At 42.3% G+C, this 14,044-nt stretch overlaps 1 protein-coding gene across 2 annotated transcripts in view; it reads right to left on the reverse strand.

Annotated features, from left to right (window-relative positions):
* Positions 1–1,628: 1,628 nt before the first annotated feature.
* CKAP5 (cytoskeleton associated protein 5) overlaps positions 1,629–14,044 on the reverse strand; it is a 105,514-nt gene continuing 93,098 nt past the window's right edge. For both annotated transcript variants that reach the window (XM_068554353.1, XM_068554354.1), the window contains exons 36-44: positions 10,676–10,855; positions 9,995–10,182; positions 8,931–9,006; positions 8,019–8,207; positions 7,789–7,926; positions 7,278–7,361; positions 7,024–7,183; positions 3,226–3,377; positions 1,629–3,075 (exon numbers count right to left, since the gene is read on the reverse strand). In XM_068554353.1, the coding sequence (XP_068410454.1) occupies positions 2,830–3,075; positions 3,226–3,377; positions 7,024–7,183; positions 7,278–7,361; positions 7,789–7,926; positions 8,019–8,207; positions 8,931–9,006; positions 9,995–10,182; positions 10,676–10,855 (1,413 nt within the window). In that variant the 3' untranslated portion in view covers positions 1,629–2,829. The remainder of the gene's footprint in view (positions 3,076–3,225; positions 3,378–7,023; positions 7,184–7,277; positions 7,362–7,788; positions 7,927–8,018; positions 8,208–8,930; positions 9,007–9,994; positions 10,183–10,675; positions 10,856–14,044) is intronic.

Below are 14,044 nucleotides of genomic sequence, written 5' to 3' on the forward strand. Positions count from 1 at the left end.
TCCTTGTCCAAGGTCACATGGCTAAGAAGGGTCAAAGTCTGACTTGAAATATAGGAGATACTGAAGCCTGTGCTTTTAGCCACTCTAGGCTGTGAAGAGCTGTGCTGGGACCAGAGAAGAGGCTGGAGGAGGGTAGGCTAGTGAGGCGGGGAGTAGTTACATCTTTCTTATGTTATTAAAATATCAGATCTGTGCCGCCCAAAGGCTCAGTATTTTAAGTGTCTTCACTCGCGAGGGTTGTGGGATAGCAGTTCTGAGTAGGGGCCCTAGCACCAGACTGCCTGGGTTCATATTCTGGCTCCAGCCTTAAAAGGGATAAACATGGGAATTCCCTGGTGGTCCAGTGGTTAGGACTCCACGCTTCTAATGCCAGGGCCCAGGTTCCATCCCTGGTCAGGGAACTAGGATTCCACAAGCCACGCAGCATGACCAAAGGAAAAAAAAAAAAAAGGGGGGATAACCATGGTTAAGTCACTTGACCTCCCTGAGCCTCGGTTCCCTTAGTATAAGATGTATATAATGACATTACTTACCTAATAAGGTTTTGAGGATTAAATGAGGCCATTTGCATGTGTACTTAGCAAAATGCCTGGTACCTGGTCAGCTCCCCGTTAAGTCGCTGCTGCTTTTATTCTCACTACTGCCTGGCATGGTGAAAGTTCCTCTGCCACTTCCCACTTCCCTCTCTGGTCTCTGAAATAGCATAGTGTTGAAGTTGCTGCTTCCTGGAGTTTCTACTCTCACAGCAGTTATCAGACTTGAGTAATTTGTTTTTCAGAGAAATGGGAACAAGAAGATGTAGAAGTGGATTCTTACAGGGTTTGGGCAAAATCTTAGGAGTCACAGAACTTTCAAAATGCCTTTTCACAGCACATTCTTCAAGGTTACTGCTGGCAGAGGTTACTGTCTGGGATGGAGCATGGCTCTGACACATCGTTGCCCTTCCATGTAGCTCCAGAGTTTCTGGCTGACATTGGTGTATTGCTCTTCCTGTTGGGTGCATTTATGACTCGGGGAAGGAGGCACTACAGCCTACGATAACGCGTGACAGCGAGTTGCCACTGGTGTGAGGTGCTGATCACTTGGTGACCGTCTGGAGGACTGTTGAGAAGTCTCACCCCTGGGCTTGGAGGGGGGGTGGAGGACGGGTGCCTTGTGGTCACCTTCTCGGCCTAGGATCTAAGATCTTTAGATATCATGGCTTAAAGCAGGAAGGGACTTAAGGTAGGTAACCTTTACCCCCCTCCCCTCCCCTTTTTTTCCATTCCCATTTTTTAATACATCAGGGAAGAGAGAATTAGGACTGAGTTCTAATTCTTCCTCATTCTTCGGTTCTAGTTGACCAGAAAGCAGGGTAAAACTGGGAACTCAGTGAGCTTGCAGGATCTTGACAGCCCTGAGCTTTAACCAGAGCAGGGGGAAGGGATTAAAAGTTAGTTGTAATACCCCAAAATCTGGTTTTAAACAAGGACTCACGTTCTCACAAGACTGCTGGACTTTGGTTTTTCAAATTAGCTGTGCTAATTCCAGACCCAAGCACAGCCATTCTTTCTAAATGTGTTCCTTCTCCACAGCAACCAACTCCTCTATCTATCTTCCCTCCAGTGAAGGCCTACTTCCTGTGTGCATTATAAGGGAGAGAGGCAAGTTTATTATTTCAGGCAGCACAGGAGCCATCTGAAAATCATGACTAGAATCAATACAGGACTCATTTTCCATCAACCTTTCATTTCTTTAACACCAGTTCAGTAAAAGGTGGTGTAGAAAAGTTCCTTTGGACTTAATGTTTTCTGACTGTGGAAGGAGGTCTTGTGGAATGTTATTGCAGATGTGAATCCTGTTTATTTCTAGTCTTTACTGAACTGTGAAGGAACTGTTAGTCTAGATTCAGAGACTCTGCTAACCAGGCAGGAAGCCCCTATGCTCTCTCTCTGTACTCCTTTAGTCAGATGACCCCAAATCTAGTTGTGGTGTGACAGCCACTGTAGCCCAGCTAATCCCTGGGCACAATGTCATATGTACTTGGGCAGCAGAAGTAGTAGGGAGCCTAAGAGCTCCTTGGAACCATGGTGATTGATTGTTTGATGATGGGATGGAAGTCAGTCGTGACCAAAATCTCAAAACAGGGAAGAATGAGATTGCTCCCCTAGGAGTTGCATGCAGAAAGCAGGAGAGGTGAGTGCCTCTTATTCCAAAGGAGTGAAAGGACCAAGTCTGTGAGCCAAGTAAAGGCAGCGCTCCTTAAGCAGCAATTATGAACCTTTCTCTAACTGGCTGAATACCCAGCTGGTCCCAAGAACAGGTGATGGAGAGCTGCCCAACACTCCCAGATACGGAGCATCCTGGGACACAGTTATAGTTAATGCAAACTTTATTTATAAAAGACTCTTAAATTAGTTGTATCATGCCATGCATTCATACAGAATACAGTGACCCTTCAGGGCTACAAGGAGAAGAGCTCACAAACTCAAAGGAAAACTAGTAAAGCGTTTCTAATAGTTAAAAGCTAGGAAAGATTAGGACAACTTTACAAATGAGCAATTAAAAATAAAAGAAAAAGGAGATGGAAACTAGTCTGAGCTGAGAGCAGGGCAGCTGTTTACAGGTCTGTACACTAAACTAAGACACAGACAGTTTTCTAGAGAGGCAGGGGGCTGGCGGAGAGAAGTGGAGGATGTGCAAAGACGTGTGCCACGACTCCTCCCCCAGCTCCACGGTATGATACATACAACCAGTTTGTGTACACTGGGCCTGCCAAGGCCACTTTAACTATGAGGACTCCTAGTTTAGTAAACTAAAGCTGCAGGGTGCCAGGGGAGTGGGGCGGCTTCACTTGCGACTGCTCTTTATTCTCTCCAGTCTTTTTTTCAAGTCATCAATGTTAGCTGTGGAGGAGGAGGATGTAGTCATGGTTCCTGAAGAGTGAGTCTGGTTGGAATCCAGGTCTGAATGCTGGTGCTGCTCCCGTGACTCCCGGAGCTGAGAGAGTTTGCTGTGCAGCATGTCTGTGGAAGAGGCAACGGTAGGAACTGCTGGTTTGGAAAGCAAAGAGGTCAACGGAGGTCGGTCATCTTGCTGTTGAAAGAAGAAGAAACATTGTCCAATCAGGTCAGGATGTGGCTCTGGAGCAACATTCGCTGAGGCTGGGACACTGTTTCTCCGGCCAGCCTGTCCCTGACCTGGTCATTGCCCTCCCTGCCCCACACAGAAGGAGAGGAGCAGTACCTTTGTATTGTCCAGACCACATCGCTGTCGCAGGATTTTTAGCCTCTCCAGATAGACAGATGGTCCCACCTCTTCTCCATTTGTGTTACCTATGGAGGACACTGTGCTTGTGGGAGTGGGCACACATGTCACTTCCATCTGGGGGGAGATGCCTAAGTAGGAAATGTAGAAGGAATATTCAGATATACAGCCCCCCACCCTGACTGCCCTCATTAACCTCCCACCAAAGGGAACAATTTGGGCCTTGAATATCACCACTGTACTTGAAGACTAAAAAAATCCACAAGAATCTACCTGGAGTTGGTGATAAAGGGTGCTCTGAAATATACAAGATACGCTTAATGAGAACTTCCAGAACTGACAGAGGAGGGCACTGAATGTTAAGTTGGGCCATCCATCTACATCCTGAGCTATGCAGGGGTTGTATTCTTATAATCCCACAGCTGACCTGGGCAATCCAAAGAGCCTAAGCTACTCCTGAGTATATGGTAAGTGCCCAAGTGAAGAACCTAAGGACTTTATTTTATTTTACTTTTTTTTTTGAAGAATTATTGCTATTTCATCTTTATTTTTTTGGGCTGTGTTGGGTCTTTGTTGCTGCACGCGGGCTTTCTCTAGTTATGGCGAGCGGGGGCTGCTCTTCGTTGCGATGCCCGCGCTTCTCATTGCGGTGGCTTCTCTTGTTGCAGAGCACAGGCTCTAGGCATGCAGGCTTCAGTAGTTGCAGCATGCGGGCTCAGTAGTTGCGGTGCGCAGGCTTCAGTAGTTGTGGCTCGCGGGCTCTAGAGCACAGGCTCAGTAGTTGTGGCACATGGGCTTAGTTGTTCCGCGGCATGTGGGATCTTTCCGGACCAGGGATCGAACCCGTGTCCCCTGCGCTGGCAGGCGGATTCTTAACCACTGTGCCACCAGGGAAGTCCCCCTAAGGACTTTAAATGTTTGCAAGAATTAGACTAGGTTTGGACCAGGTGATACACAGGGCAAAGCTCTTATTCAAACTGGGGAGGACAGCAAGGAGCTCAAGGCTACTGTCTATTCATAAGGAAGAGGGGTAAACTGCGGTGTCCAACAAAGGAGGGGTAGGAACTGGAGCATCCGAGATTAATATTCTGGCAGTAGAGGGGAAAACCAAAACCAAACCAAACCAAAATCCATCACAGTTTTAAATTTCTGAGAAGGAACAATCAAAAAATGCAGGCATTTAAAATATCCAGTTTGACATCAATGAAAAGGCATTAAATTAGTCAAAAGATAAAGTACTGGGAAGAAAAACGGTAAACTGACAAGTAAAAGAGGTTACTCTAGGGAAAAAGGAACCTTTTAATGTACAGATGAGAACACTCTGAGAGGAGGGTGAAAAATGAAGACTAATGCAAAAGGCAGCAATAAGAGAAGACTGAACACTTTAAGGCATTCAGTTACCAGTGGGGTTACATGCTTGTGTTGCAAATGTTGAACATCACAAGAAAGGACTCTGGAAATGAGAAACGGAGGCTCTACCCTGATCAGCTCAACCATGGGATGTCCACATGTGGCTACCGGACACTGCTTGCTGTGCTTCAAGAAAGAGACTCCAAAAAAAAAAAGAAACAGACTCCAGGTCTCGGAGAGGGGTAATTTAAGGTGTTAAAAACAAGAACAACTATTGGAAAAACAAACAAACAACAAAGGGACTTCCCTGGTGGTCCAGTGGCTAAGACTCCGCACTCCAAATGCAGGGGGTCTGGGTCTGATCCCTGGTCAGGGAACTAGATCCCACATGCCACAACTAAAGATCCTGCACACCACAACTAAAAAGATCCCGCATGCCGCAACGAAGATCCTGCACACGGCAATGAAGATCCTGCGTGCAGGAACTAAGACCTGGTGCGGCCAAATAAGTAAATAAATAAATGTTAAAAAAAAAAAATTAAAAAACAAAGAAAAAACAAGAACAACAAAAAGAAACAATTTAAGAGAATACAATTGACGCTGCAGCCTAGAAAGATACATGGTGAGAGAGAACATGACTGGAATCTGAAAACCACAAAGGAACAGTTTCACAGGCAAACAAATTTTAGAATGTAAAAGTAGGTGAGCTTCACCGAACTCAGAAAGAACTAAATGCAGGACCAATGTGAGGGCTGTACTCTATATGATGAGGGCACTTTAGCAGTTGGGTCTTTTTTTTGGTTTAAGGCTCTTGACAGCTATTTTTTGTAACTGATACCGCTTAAATCTTCCTTTTGTCCCTAGATCCTTGAGCAGTAACTCACCAGTATAGGCGTTTTCACTGGGGGGACAGTAATATTTCAGCTGAACATCGGGATAAGCATTCACTCACATATTAAACAAAATACCTACTGAGTGCCCACCACATGCCAGGCAACAAAACGGACAAAAATCTTTACCCTTGTGGATTGACTGATTGATTTGCCACGCAGCTTGTAGGATCTTAGTTCCTCGACCAGGGATTGAACCCAGGCCCTCAGCAGCGAGAGCACAGAGTCCTAACCACTGGACCGCCATGGAATTCCCACCCTTGTGGATTTTAAATTCTAGCACAGACGGACATCACACAATTAATCTAATAAACATTATGTTACATGGTGTGTTAGAGGAGGTTATGTACTATGGGGGGGGTGAGGGGTAGGTTGCAAATTTTAAATGAAGCCTCACTGAGGCAGTGACAAAGATGTGGAGGAAACAAAGACTCGTGGAGAAGAGCAATCTACATGCAAGAAACCACCAGTGCAAAGGCCCTAAGAAGGTGTACGCCTGGTGCCTTCCAGGAACAGCAAGGGGGCTGCTGAGGCTGAAGTGGAACAGAAGTCAGAGAGAGTAGGAGAGAGGCAGTTCTAGAGGTATCAGGGGACCATATCATGTCAGACCTCACAGGCCTTTCCTGTAAGGCTTTTTGCTCCGCTGAGTGAAAGGGAGAGCCTTTGGAAAATGTTTGAGGAGCGCTGTCTTGACGCTATGTGTGGAAATGACTACAGGGAGGCGAGAGTGGCAGCGGGGAGACGGTGTAGGAGAGTGCTGTAATCCATGTAAGAGAAGATGCTGTTCAGACCAGGGCAGTGGCAGTGAAGGAGATGAGAAGTGTGGGTGGATTCTGTGTATGTTTTGTAGGTAGAGCCAAAAGGATTTCCTGACAGAGAAAAAGAGAATACTCAAAAGCTGGGGGTCTGAGCAAACTAGAAGGACAAAGTTGCCATCCAGTGAGATGGAGAAGAATGCAAATGGAGCAGGTTTTGGGGGATTATCAGGAGCTTGGTCTTTGACACGCTGAGTTTATGATGTCTACTATACCAGAAACCCCGCGAGATGTCACGCACGATCTATCAGCAGAGATCAGGAAGGAGGTCTGAGCTGGACGTTGGACAAAATCGGGCTTTGCTGGCATAGAAATGGTATTTAGAGTGATGAGAGTAGATGGATTAGTTAAGGGGATGAGAGTAAGAAAGAAGAGAGAATCATGGACAGAATCCAGGGGGACGTCAACATTAAGAGTTCAGGGAGAGAAAGAATCTGTCAGAGAGGCCAAGGGGGAATAGCAGCGAGGAAGGAGGAAAGCAAGAGAGCACGGAGGACCAGGAGCCCAGGGGAGAAACTGTTTGAAGGGTAGAGAACGTTGCTGTTGCCAAACACTGACGATGGGTCGAGGCAGGTGACTGAGAGTTGACTACTCTCTGCATCACTGGTGACCATTAAGTACTGAGGTGCACGGATATAAATGTAAACCCATCAAAAACCTCCAGTTGCTGACGCTGGGAGCTATTTTGAGCTTATTCCTGAAGCTACCAGAGGAAACCATACCTGTTGAAATGGGAATACGGCCTTTGCCCTCCCTCTCCATCTCAATCACCCGAAGGCCTCTCTCAACATAGCTCTGGAAGAACTGTGAGGAATTTTTCAGAAATGGTTCAATGTCAGCATCTGAATATTTCTTCTTATATTCATATAACTCTGCTAGGCCCTGGTTAACAAGAAAAAGGAAGAGGTGGGGATGGCTGTTAGTGACTCTTTTCCATAAAGCAGATCCCTTTCCCTCTCAACCCTTTCCCTCTCACCTCTTTAGTGTTCTCTTTAGAGCCAATCTTCTTAAAAATCTCAGCTAAGAAATCATTCACTTTGGCCTTTGATGCTTTTTCATCCTAAAGACACAAGAAGGAATGATTGGTTAGACCTGAGTTATTAATTAGGAACCAGTGGTTGGATAAAAACTGAAAATATCTCAAATCCAGACCTTCCAGGTATGTTCCTGCAAATAACAGAAGCACCAGTGCTGCAGGAGCTGCAGCAGAAACATTAACAGTCTCAGGTTTTCGATTAAACTTGATAAGGAAAGTCCCTCCCTAATTAGAGCTCACAGTGGATTTATCTAGGGACCAGTGCCTTAGGCACAGACAAAGAAACCTTTCTTAGGAACAAAAAGCCCAAGGTTATAGTTTATATTTGAAAACGTCTAGGTGATTGGACCAATCCCTGAGCCTTCATCTTAGGCCCTGAGAAAGAAAGGCTCCGGTGGCTTATCCCTTTGACAAGATCACATCCCTCAATCTTTCAAGTCAGGACACTCACGATTCGAGATGCTCCCTTTTCTGTTTCCTTATCAGACTTGCTCCCGGTCTGGTCCATACTGTGCTTCATCATCCGGCAGAGGTGGGCCTCCAACTCTGACTCATTCTTGTTGTCAATCATTGTTAGGTGGTCTAGGATCTGAGGAAGAAACGTGCACATTCAATGGCAGCGATGCCACATCTGTGAGGCTCTCTCAAGCCCCCTTGGGAACGGCTGCTGTTCTCACTCACCTTGGGCCCTTTTAATTTGCATAAAGTGTGCAGCAGCGTTTTTAGGGTCCTTATGGGAAATTCACTTTTGCATTGCTTTAGTTTCTCTTTGGGGAAGACCTTCATGAAAATGTGTATATCCAGAAGAATTCTGTCCAGATTAATGCTGTTGATGGTATCAGGCAGTAGTCGAACCATTCTCCAGAGACACTATTGAAAAAAGAAACAAAAGTTAGAAGGAGTCACTGAAGAATGAGAATAATCTCTGTCACCATTCATTCCCCCTAAGCTCTGGGATCACTTCTAAAAGATGGTCAGGGATATGAATGTGGCACCTCATCTTTCAAGTTCAGCTGCTAAACACGAACAGTTTTATTTACTTCAACCATGTCACTGGCTAACATGTGACGAGCCATCTACCTGACCATCTCCATTCCTCCTTCCCACTCCCTAGAGATGGGGCCCTAAACGATGAGAAAATGTGGAAGTTCTGTCTTGGGTTTGTTTGGTACCCGAGAGTAGAGTAGTTCATATTACCTAATCAAATCTAACCTGAAAAAACAAAATATCTTACACTATTACAGTATAATAACAGTATTATAATGTTACAGATGTGTTCATTTGCTCTTCTAAAAATAGACCAAAACATTATAAATCTATACATATCTTTTCCCCCAAAAGAAATGAAATTTGTCTCATCAAACTTCTTGCCTTTTGATTCTAGGAGAACTGGTGAGATATTTACAAAATAGCTCTTCCTTTTCACCGTTTGAGGCCAGGAATGTTTTAGGCCTGAACTAGGGGTATAAATTGGAGGAAGGGAAAAATGGAGAGCAACAATATTTTTCAGGTGTGCCTTGACTGATTTGAGTTAGTTCCAACTCCTCTTTCCCCACACTTTGAAAGAAAGAGATCAAATTATTTCAACTTCACCTTCATAACAAGCTCTGAGAATTTGGGAGAACTGGCTGTTGCTAGCAGGCTGTCTTGGAGCAAAACAAGTAGGGCGCTAGAAAACAAACCCAACACAACAACATTAATAAGTTTCACACCTGCATTCCAATTAAAATCAGTAATTGAAATCCAAGTGTAATTTACAATAGCCAGATCATGGAAGCAACTTAAATGCCCATTGACAGACGAATGGATAAAGAAGATGTGGTACATACATACAATGGAATATTACTCAGCCATTAAAAAGGAATGAAATTGGATCATTTGTAGAGACGTGGATGGACCTAGAGACTGTCATACAGAGTGAAGTAACTCAGAAAGAGAAAAACCATTATCGATATTAACACATATATGTGGAATCTAGAAAAATGGTACAGATGAACCAGTTTGCAGGGCAGAAATTGAGACACAGATGTAGAGAACAAACGTATGGACACCAAGGGGGGAAAGTGGCAAGAGGGTGGTGGTGGTGGGATGAATTGGGAGATTGGGATTGACATATATACACTAATATGTATAAAATAGATAACTAATAAGAACTTGCTGTATAAAAAATAAATACAATAAAATTAAAAAAAAAAAAAAGAAAGCCAAGTGTAAGAATTCTTCATCCATCTGAGAAATTGAGAGCTCATGGATTAGGAATTGTCTTTGATTACTTGACACTCAGTCATTAAGAAAATAAACATCATTTAAGCTTTTTAAGTTACCACTTGGTAAATGGTAAAGCTTGTCACTATTTTTTATTGTCACTGGTAGCTGAGAAAGAAAGAAATGTACATGAAATGTACACAGAAGAGAAGGTAACTGACAAACTCCACAGTCCTATTCTAGAAAACTCATATAATACTGGCTAGTTTACTGAGTTGTTAACTAGCTTTAACTGCTGTCTCAGGTTGGAATACCTTCTCTTGAGGAAGAGAAGAGTAATAAATCAACTTATCAGGCAAACCTAAGCTTACAACTGATCTAAGTGCCTCCTGGTTTCTATGGGTAGACAAAAGAGGCTGTTCCAGGCTCTAATGCTCAGAGTACAGATATACCTCAGGATGTTGGTCTGGTCTGACTTCTCCAGAACTTTCACCACCAAGAGGTTCACAGAGCGGATCACCTGTTGCCCTTCCTCCAGATCTTCAATTCGAGAATCCAGCATTAAGGTGATGAGGCCATGCATCAGGTCTTTCAAAACTCCAGTGGAGGCCTCTCGGGCGAGGCTTTCTATCTGAAACAGCTATCCAATCATAATTGCGTTAGAGAGGCATGAAACTCAATATACAGATCAAGGAAGATAAACATGGGTGGCATATTCTAATAAATGATTATATTGTATTTATAAAAATTCAGAGTGTTAGGAAAAAATAAAAATCACTACACTCTCCCAAACTGCCAAGAATAGCCAAAATTAATTGGTGTGCTTCCTTCCTGTTATAAAAGTATTTTTAATGTGAGCAGTCATCTGTGAAAAGCCAGCTAAGGCCCAACCATGACTGATGAAGAAACTGGCAGGAAGCAGAATTTCAGGTAGTCTGTAAGTATCCTAACAATAAGGTAAGCTGGAGTGTTGCCCAACATCCACTGGAAGTAGCCAATGGCTTACATGTAAAATTCCACAAATGACATATGTTTCACATGTTTCACTGGAACATCTGAACCAACTCAGGCCTGAGAACCTGGGTGGGATGAGAGACTGAAGGGAAGCTCATGATCTGCAGAGGTGTCCTTACCGAAATCATGTTGCCGATGATACAGCTATACAACTTGATGATTTCATCCTTCTCCAATTTCTCATCTGCCATATGTGTGTTGTAGATGAGTCTCAGCTGCATGAACGTGGCTATCAGAAACTGATCAATATGGCCAGACATGGCTTCTGCTTTGTCTTCCTGTCTCAGGACCTCATCGATCTGATAACAAAAATCCAAGATGTATTTTCCAAGCTTCATACTTCTAAGTAGCAGGAAGATACTGTAAGTCTCTGTAATATTTATTAGCAAAGCACTTCTAATATCTTAGCTTGAAAAAACCCAGTCACCTTACATATAAATAACTAGTCCTTAGGGACTCAATCATTCAACAAATATTTACAGAGCAAGACTATTAGGTGAATTAACTGCAGCTCCTAAGAGGCTCACCATCTAGTTTAAGGAATAATAATCCTTATGTTTAAATGCTAATTTATTAAAGAGAGTTGTTTTTATACCCGTTATCTCATTTGATCATTCCAACAGCTCTAAGAGGTAGACAGGACTGAGAGTAAGATCTTCATTTACCATATGAGAAAAGTGAGGCTCAGTAAGATCAGGCTACTTAGTTCAAACTCAAAACTCAGGTTTCCCACAACTGGATCCAGGTTCTTTTTGGTTCAGTAGACTGGTTGTCACTAATGGTAAAATGTTATTTACTATGGGAAAAACATGTATTTCCTATTCACTACTGTAAAAAGATCTTTATTTTTATGATTACATAAATTATACCCTGAGACAATCATGCCAACCATCTTCATGACCATCCTTTCATGCAGGGCTGCTATACTGCACAACTCCAGGGGTCACCATTTATACAGACTGCAATGTGAATAGTGCCCTCTGGTGTTGAGGAAGCCAGTGGTCCTACTTTCATTTCTTTATGCATGTATACCCATAAGCACATACAATTTTATATAACTGGAACTGTTTAACAATTCTGTTTCAACATGGACAAAATAAAAACAAACATATATTTTTTTGGAGGGGGGCTTACTCTTTTTCCAAGGTAATTAACATCAACAACCGGATATATATTCTTTCATGTTCACAGAATCATTTATAACCACACATGCACACATAGGTAGGGTCAAGGTTTAGGGCACTGTTTATTCCATAAGAATATTTATAGTACATACACTTCTCTGCATCTAGCCTTCCTAAGAGAAAATTATGAAAATCCCTAAAGTCAACAGAAACGGTTCTATTTTTTTTTTTTCAAATGATGATGAAAGCTTGATGGTATTCACTTTGCTTAATTTGTGTCATGCTTTATTTATTTATCTATTTATTTATGGCTGTGTTGGGTCTTTGTTTCTGTGCGAGGGCTTTCTCTAGTTGCGGCAAGCGGGGACCACTCTTCATCACGGTGCGCGGGCCTCTCACTATCGCGGCCTCTCCTGTTGCCGAGCACAGGCTCCAGACGCGCAGGCTCAGTAATTGTGGCTCACAGGCCCAGCTGCTCCGTGGCATGTGGGATCATCCCAGACCAGGGTACGAACCTGTGTCCCCTGCACTGGCAGGCAGATTCTCAACCACTGCGCTACCAGGGAAGCCCAAAACGGTTCTATTTTTAAAGGCTGCATAATAGTCCACATGTGCACATACCAAAACTTAATCATTCCGACTGTTTCAACATCTTTCCAGTTTGGATATTTTGTCCACTATAAATAATATTACAATAAACATCTTTGTGTATATATATCCCAAGGTACTTGTGTTTTAATTTCTAAAAAAAAAAGTGTGCCATGGGACTTCCCTGGTGGTCCAGTGGTTAAGACTCCACGCTCCCAATGCAGGGGGTCTGGGTTCGGCCCCTGGTGAGGGAACTAGATTCCCGCACGCAGCAACTAAAAGAGCCCGCATGCCGCAACTAAAGATCCCGCGAGCTGCAACAAAGATTCTGCACGCGGCAACAAAGATCCCCGCATGCTGCAACTAAGACCTGGCACCGCCAAATAAGTTAAAAAAAAAAAAAAAAAAAAAAGTGCACCAAGAGTTTAACTTTTTAGGCTGAAGGATGAAACATTTTAAATTACGGTATAATATATATTACTATATTGCTTTCTTTAAAAAGGCACTAACATGTAATTCACATTTCTACGTTTAATGTATGAGAGTACTGTTTTTTCAGCGTCTCTATCAGCTGTATGTTTTATTACTCATTTTACTTTCTGTCACTCTGATGGTTTAAAAGTGATTATCTTGGGAATTCCCTGGTGGTCCAGTGGTTAAGACTCCACGCTCCCAATGCAGGGGGCGAGGGTTTGATCCCTGTTTGGGGAACTAAGATCCGGCATGCCGCACAGTGCGGCCAAAAAAATAATAATAAATAAACAAATAAATAAATAAAATAAGTGATCATCTATTGTTACTTTAATTTGCGTTTCTGTGGCGGGGGAGGTGCTGAACATCTTTTCATGTGTTTACTGGCCATTTGGATATCTTCTGTGATTTGCCTATTCATATCCTTGAATTAGTTTTTTTTCTATTAGGTTCTCTTTTTCTCAAGAGTTCATAAGAGTTCTGTTTACTGTCGCTATTAATCCTTTATCGGTCAATATGGTCATATGCAAATACATTCCACAATATAACACTCGTTTATTGACAGTATATGCTAAATTTCTCCAGATTAAAATCTTAAAATTTTTAAATGATCCAATTTGTCTTTTCCTTTTAGGTTCTGGGTTTCCTTCCTTATTTTTTAATGGTCTCCCTAAATTCCTTGGTTATTTCAAAAAATTTGGGAGGGGGATCAGTTGTTTCAAGTTTCTACAGGGTTACATGTGTGTTATCTTATCTAAAAAAAAAATCTCTTCCACATCTATGGTTGGTTCCTTCTTCATCCCTGATACTTACACTTTTGCTCTCTAATCAGGCTAGTACAGGATTTTTAATTTTAATTTTTTTTTAACAAGAACCTGCTTTTAGATTTATTATCTTTAAAATCTATTTCATGAATTTTAGCTTTATTATTACCTACTCTCAAATTTCTTTTGATTTATTTTTTATTTTTTAAATTTCTAAGTATAAGTACTAAGTTCCTTTATTTTAGCCTTTCTTCAATAATAAATGCATTTCATGCAATATATTTTTCTGAGTTCAGTAGCTTCAGAGTATAGCTGTAGAGTGAAATGCTTTCCTTCACTGCTAAGAGTTTTGATTTTTTTTTTTTTTTTTTGATGAAAGAGTTAGTTAGGAGGACGTTTCATACTTTCCAAGTAGCCAATATTTTTGTGACTTTAATATCATTTACTAAAAATTTTGTTGGGTTATCAGCAAAGAATTTGGTCAGTATATCTTTTACTTTTTGCATTTGTTAAGAGATTTTTAATGACTCCTCTGCTCTAA

The sequence above is a fragment of the Eschrichtius robustus genome, chromosome 11 (genome assembly GCF_028021215.1).
Source record: "Eschrichtius robustus isolate mEscRob2 chromosome 11, mEscRob2.pri, whole genome shotgun sequence".
In the NCBI taxonomy this organism is placed as follows: domain Eukaryota; kingdom Metazoa; phylum Chordata; class Mammalia; order Artiodactyla; family Eschrichtiidae; genus Eschrichtius; species Eschrichtius robustus.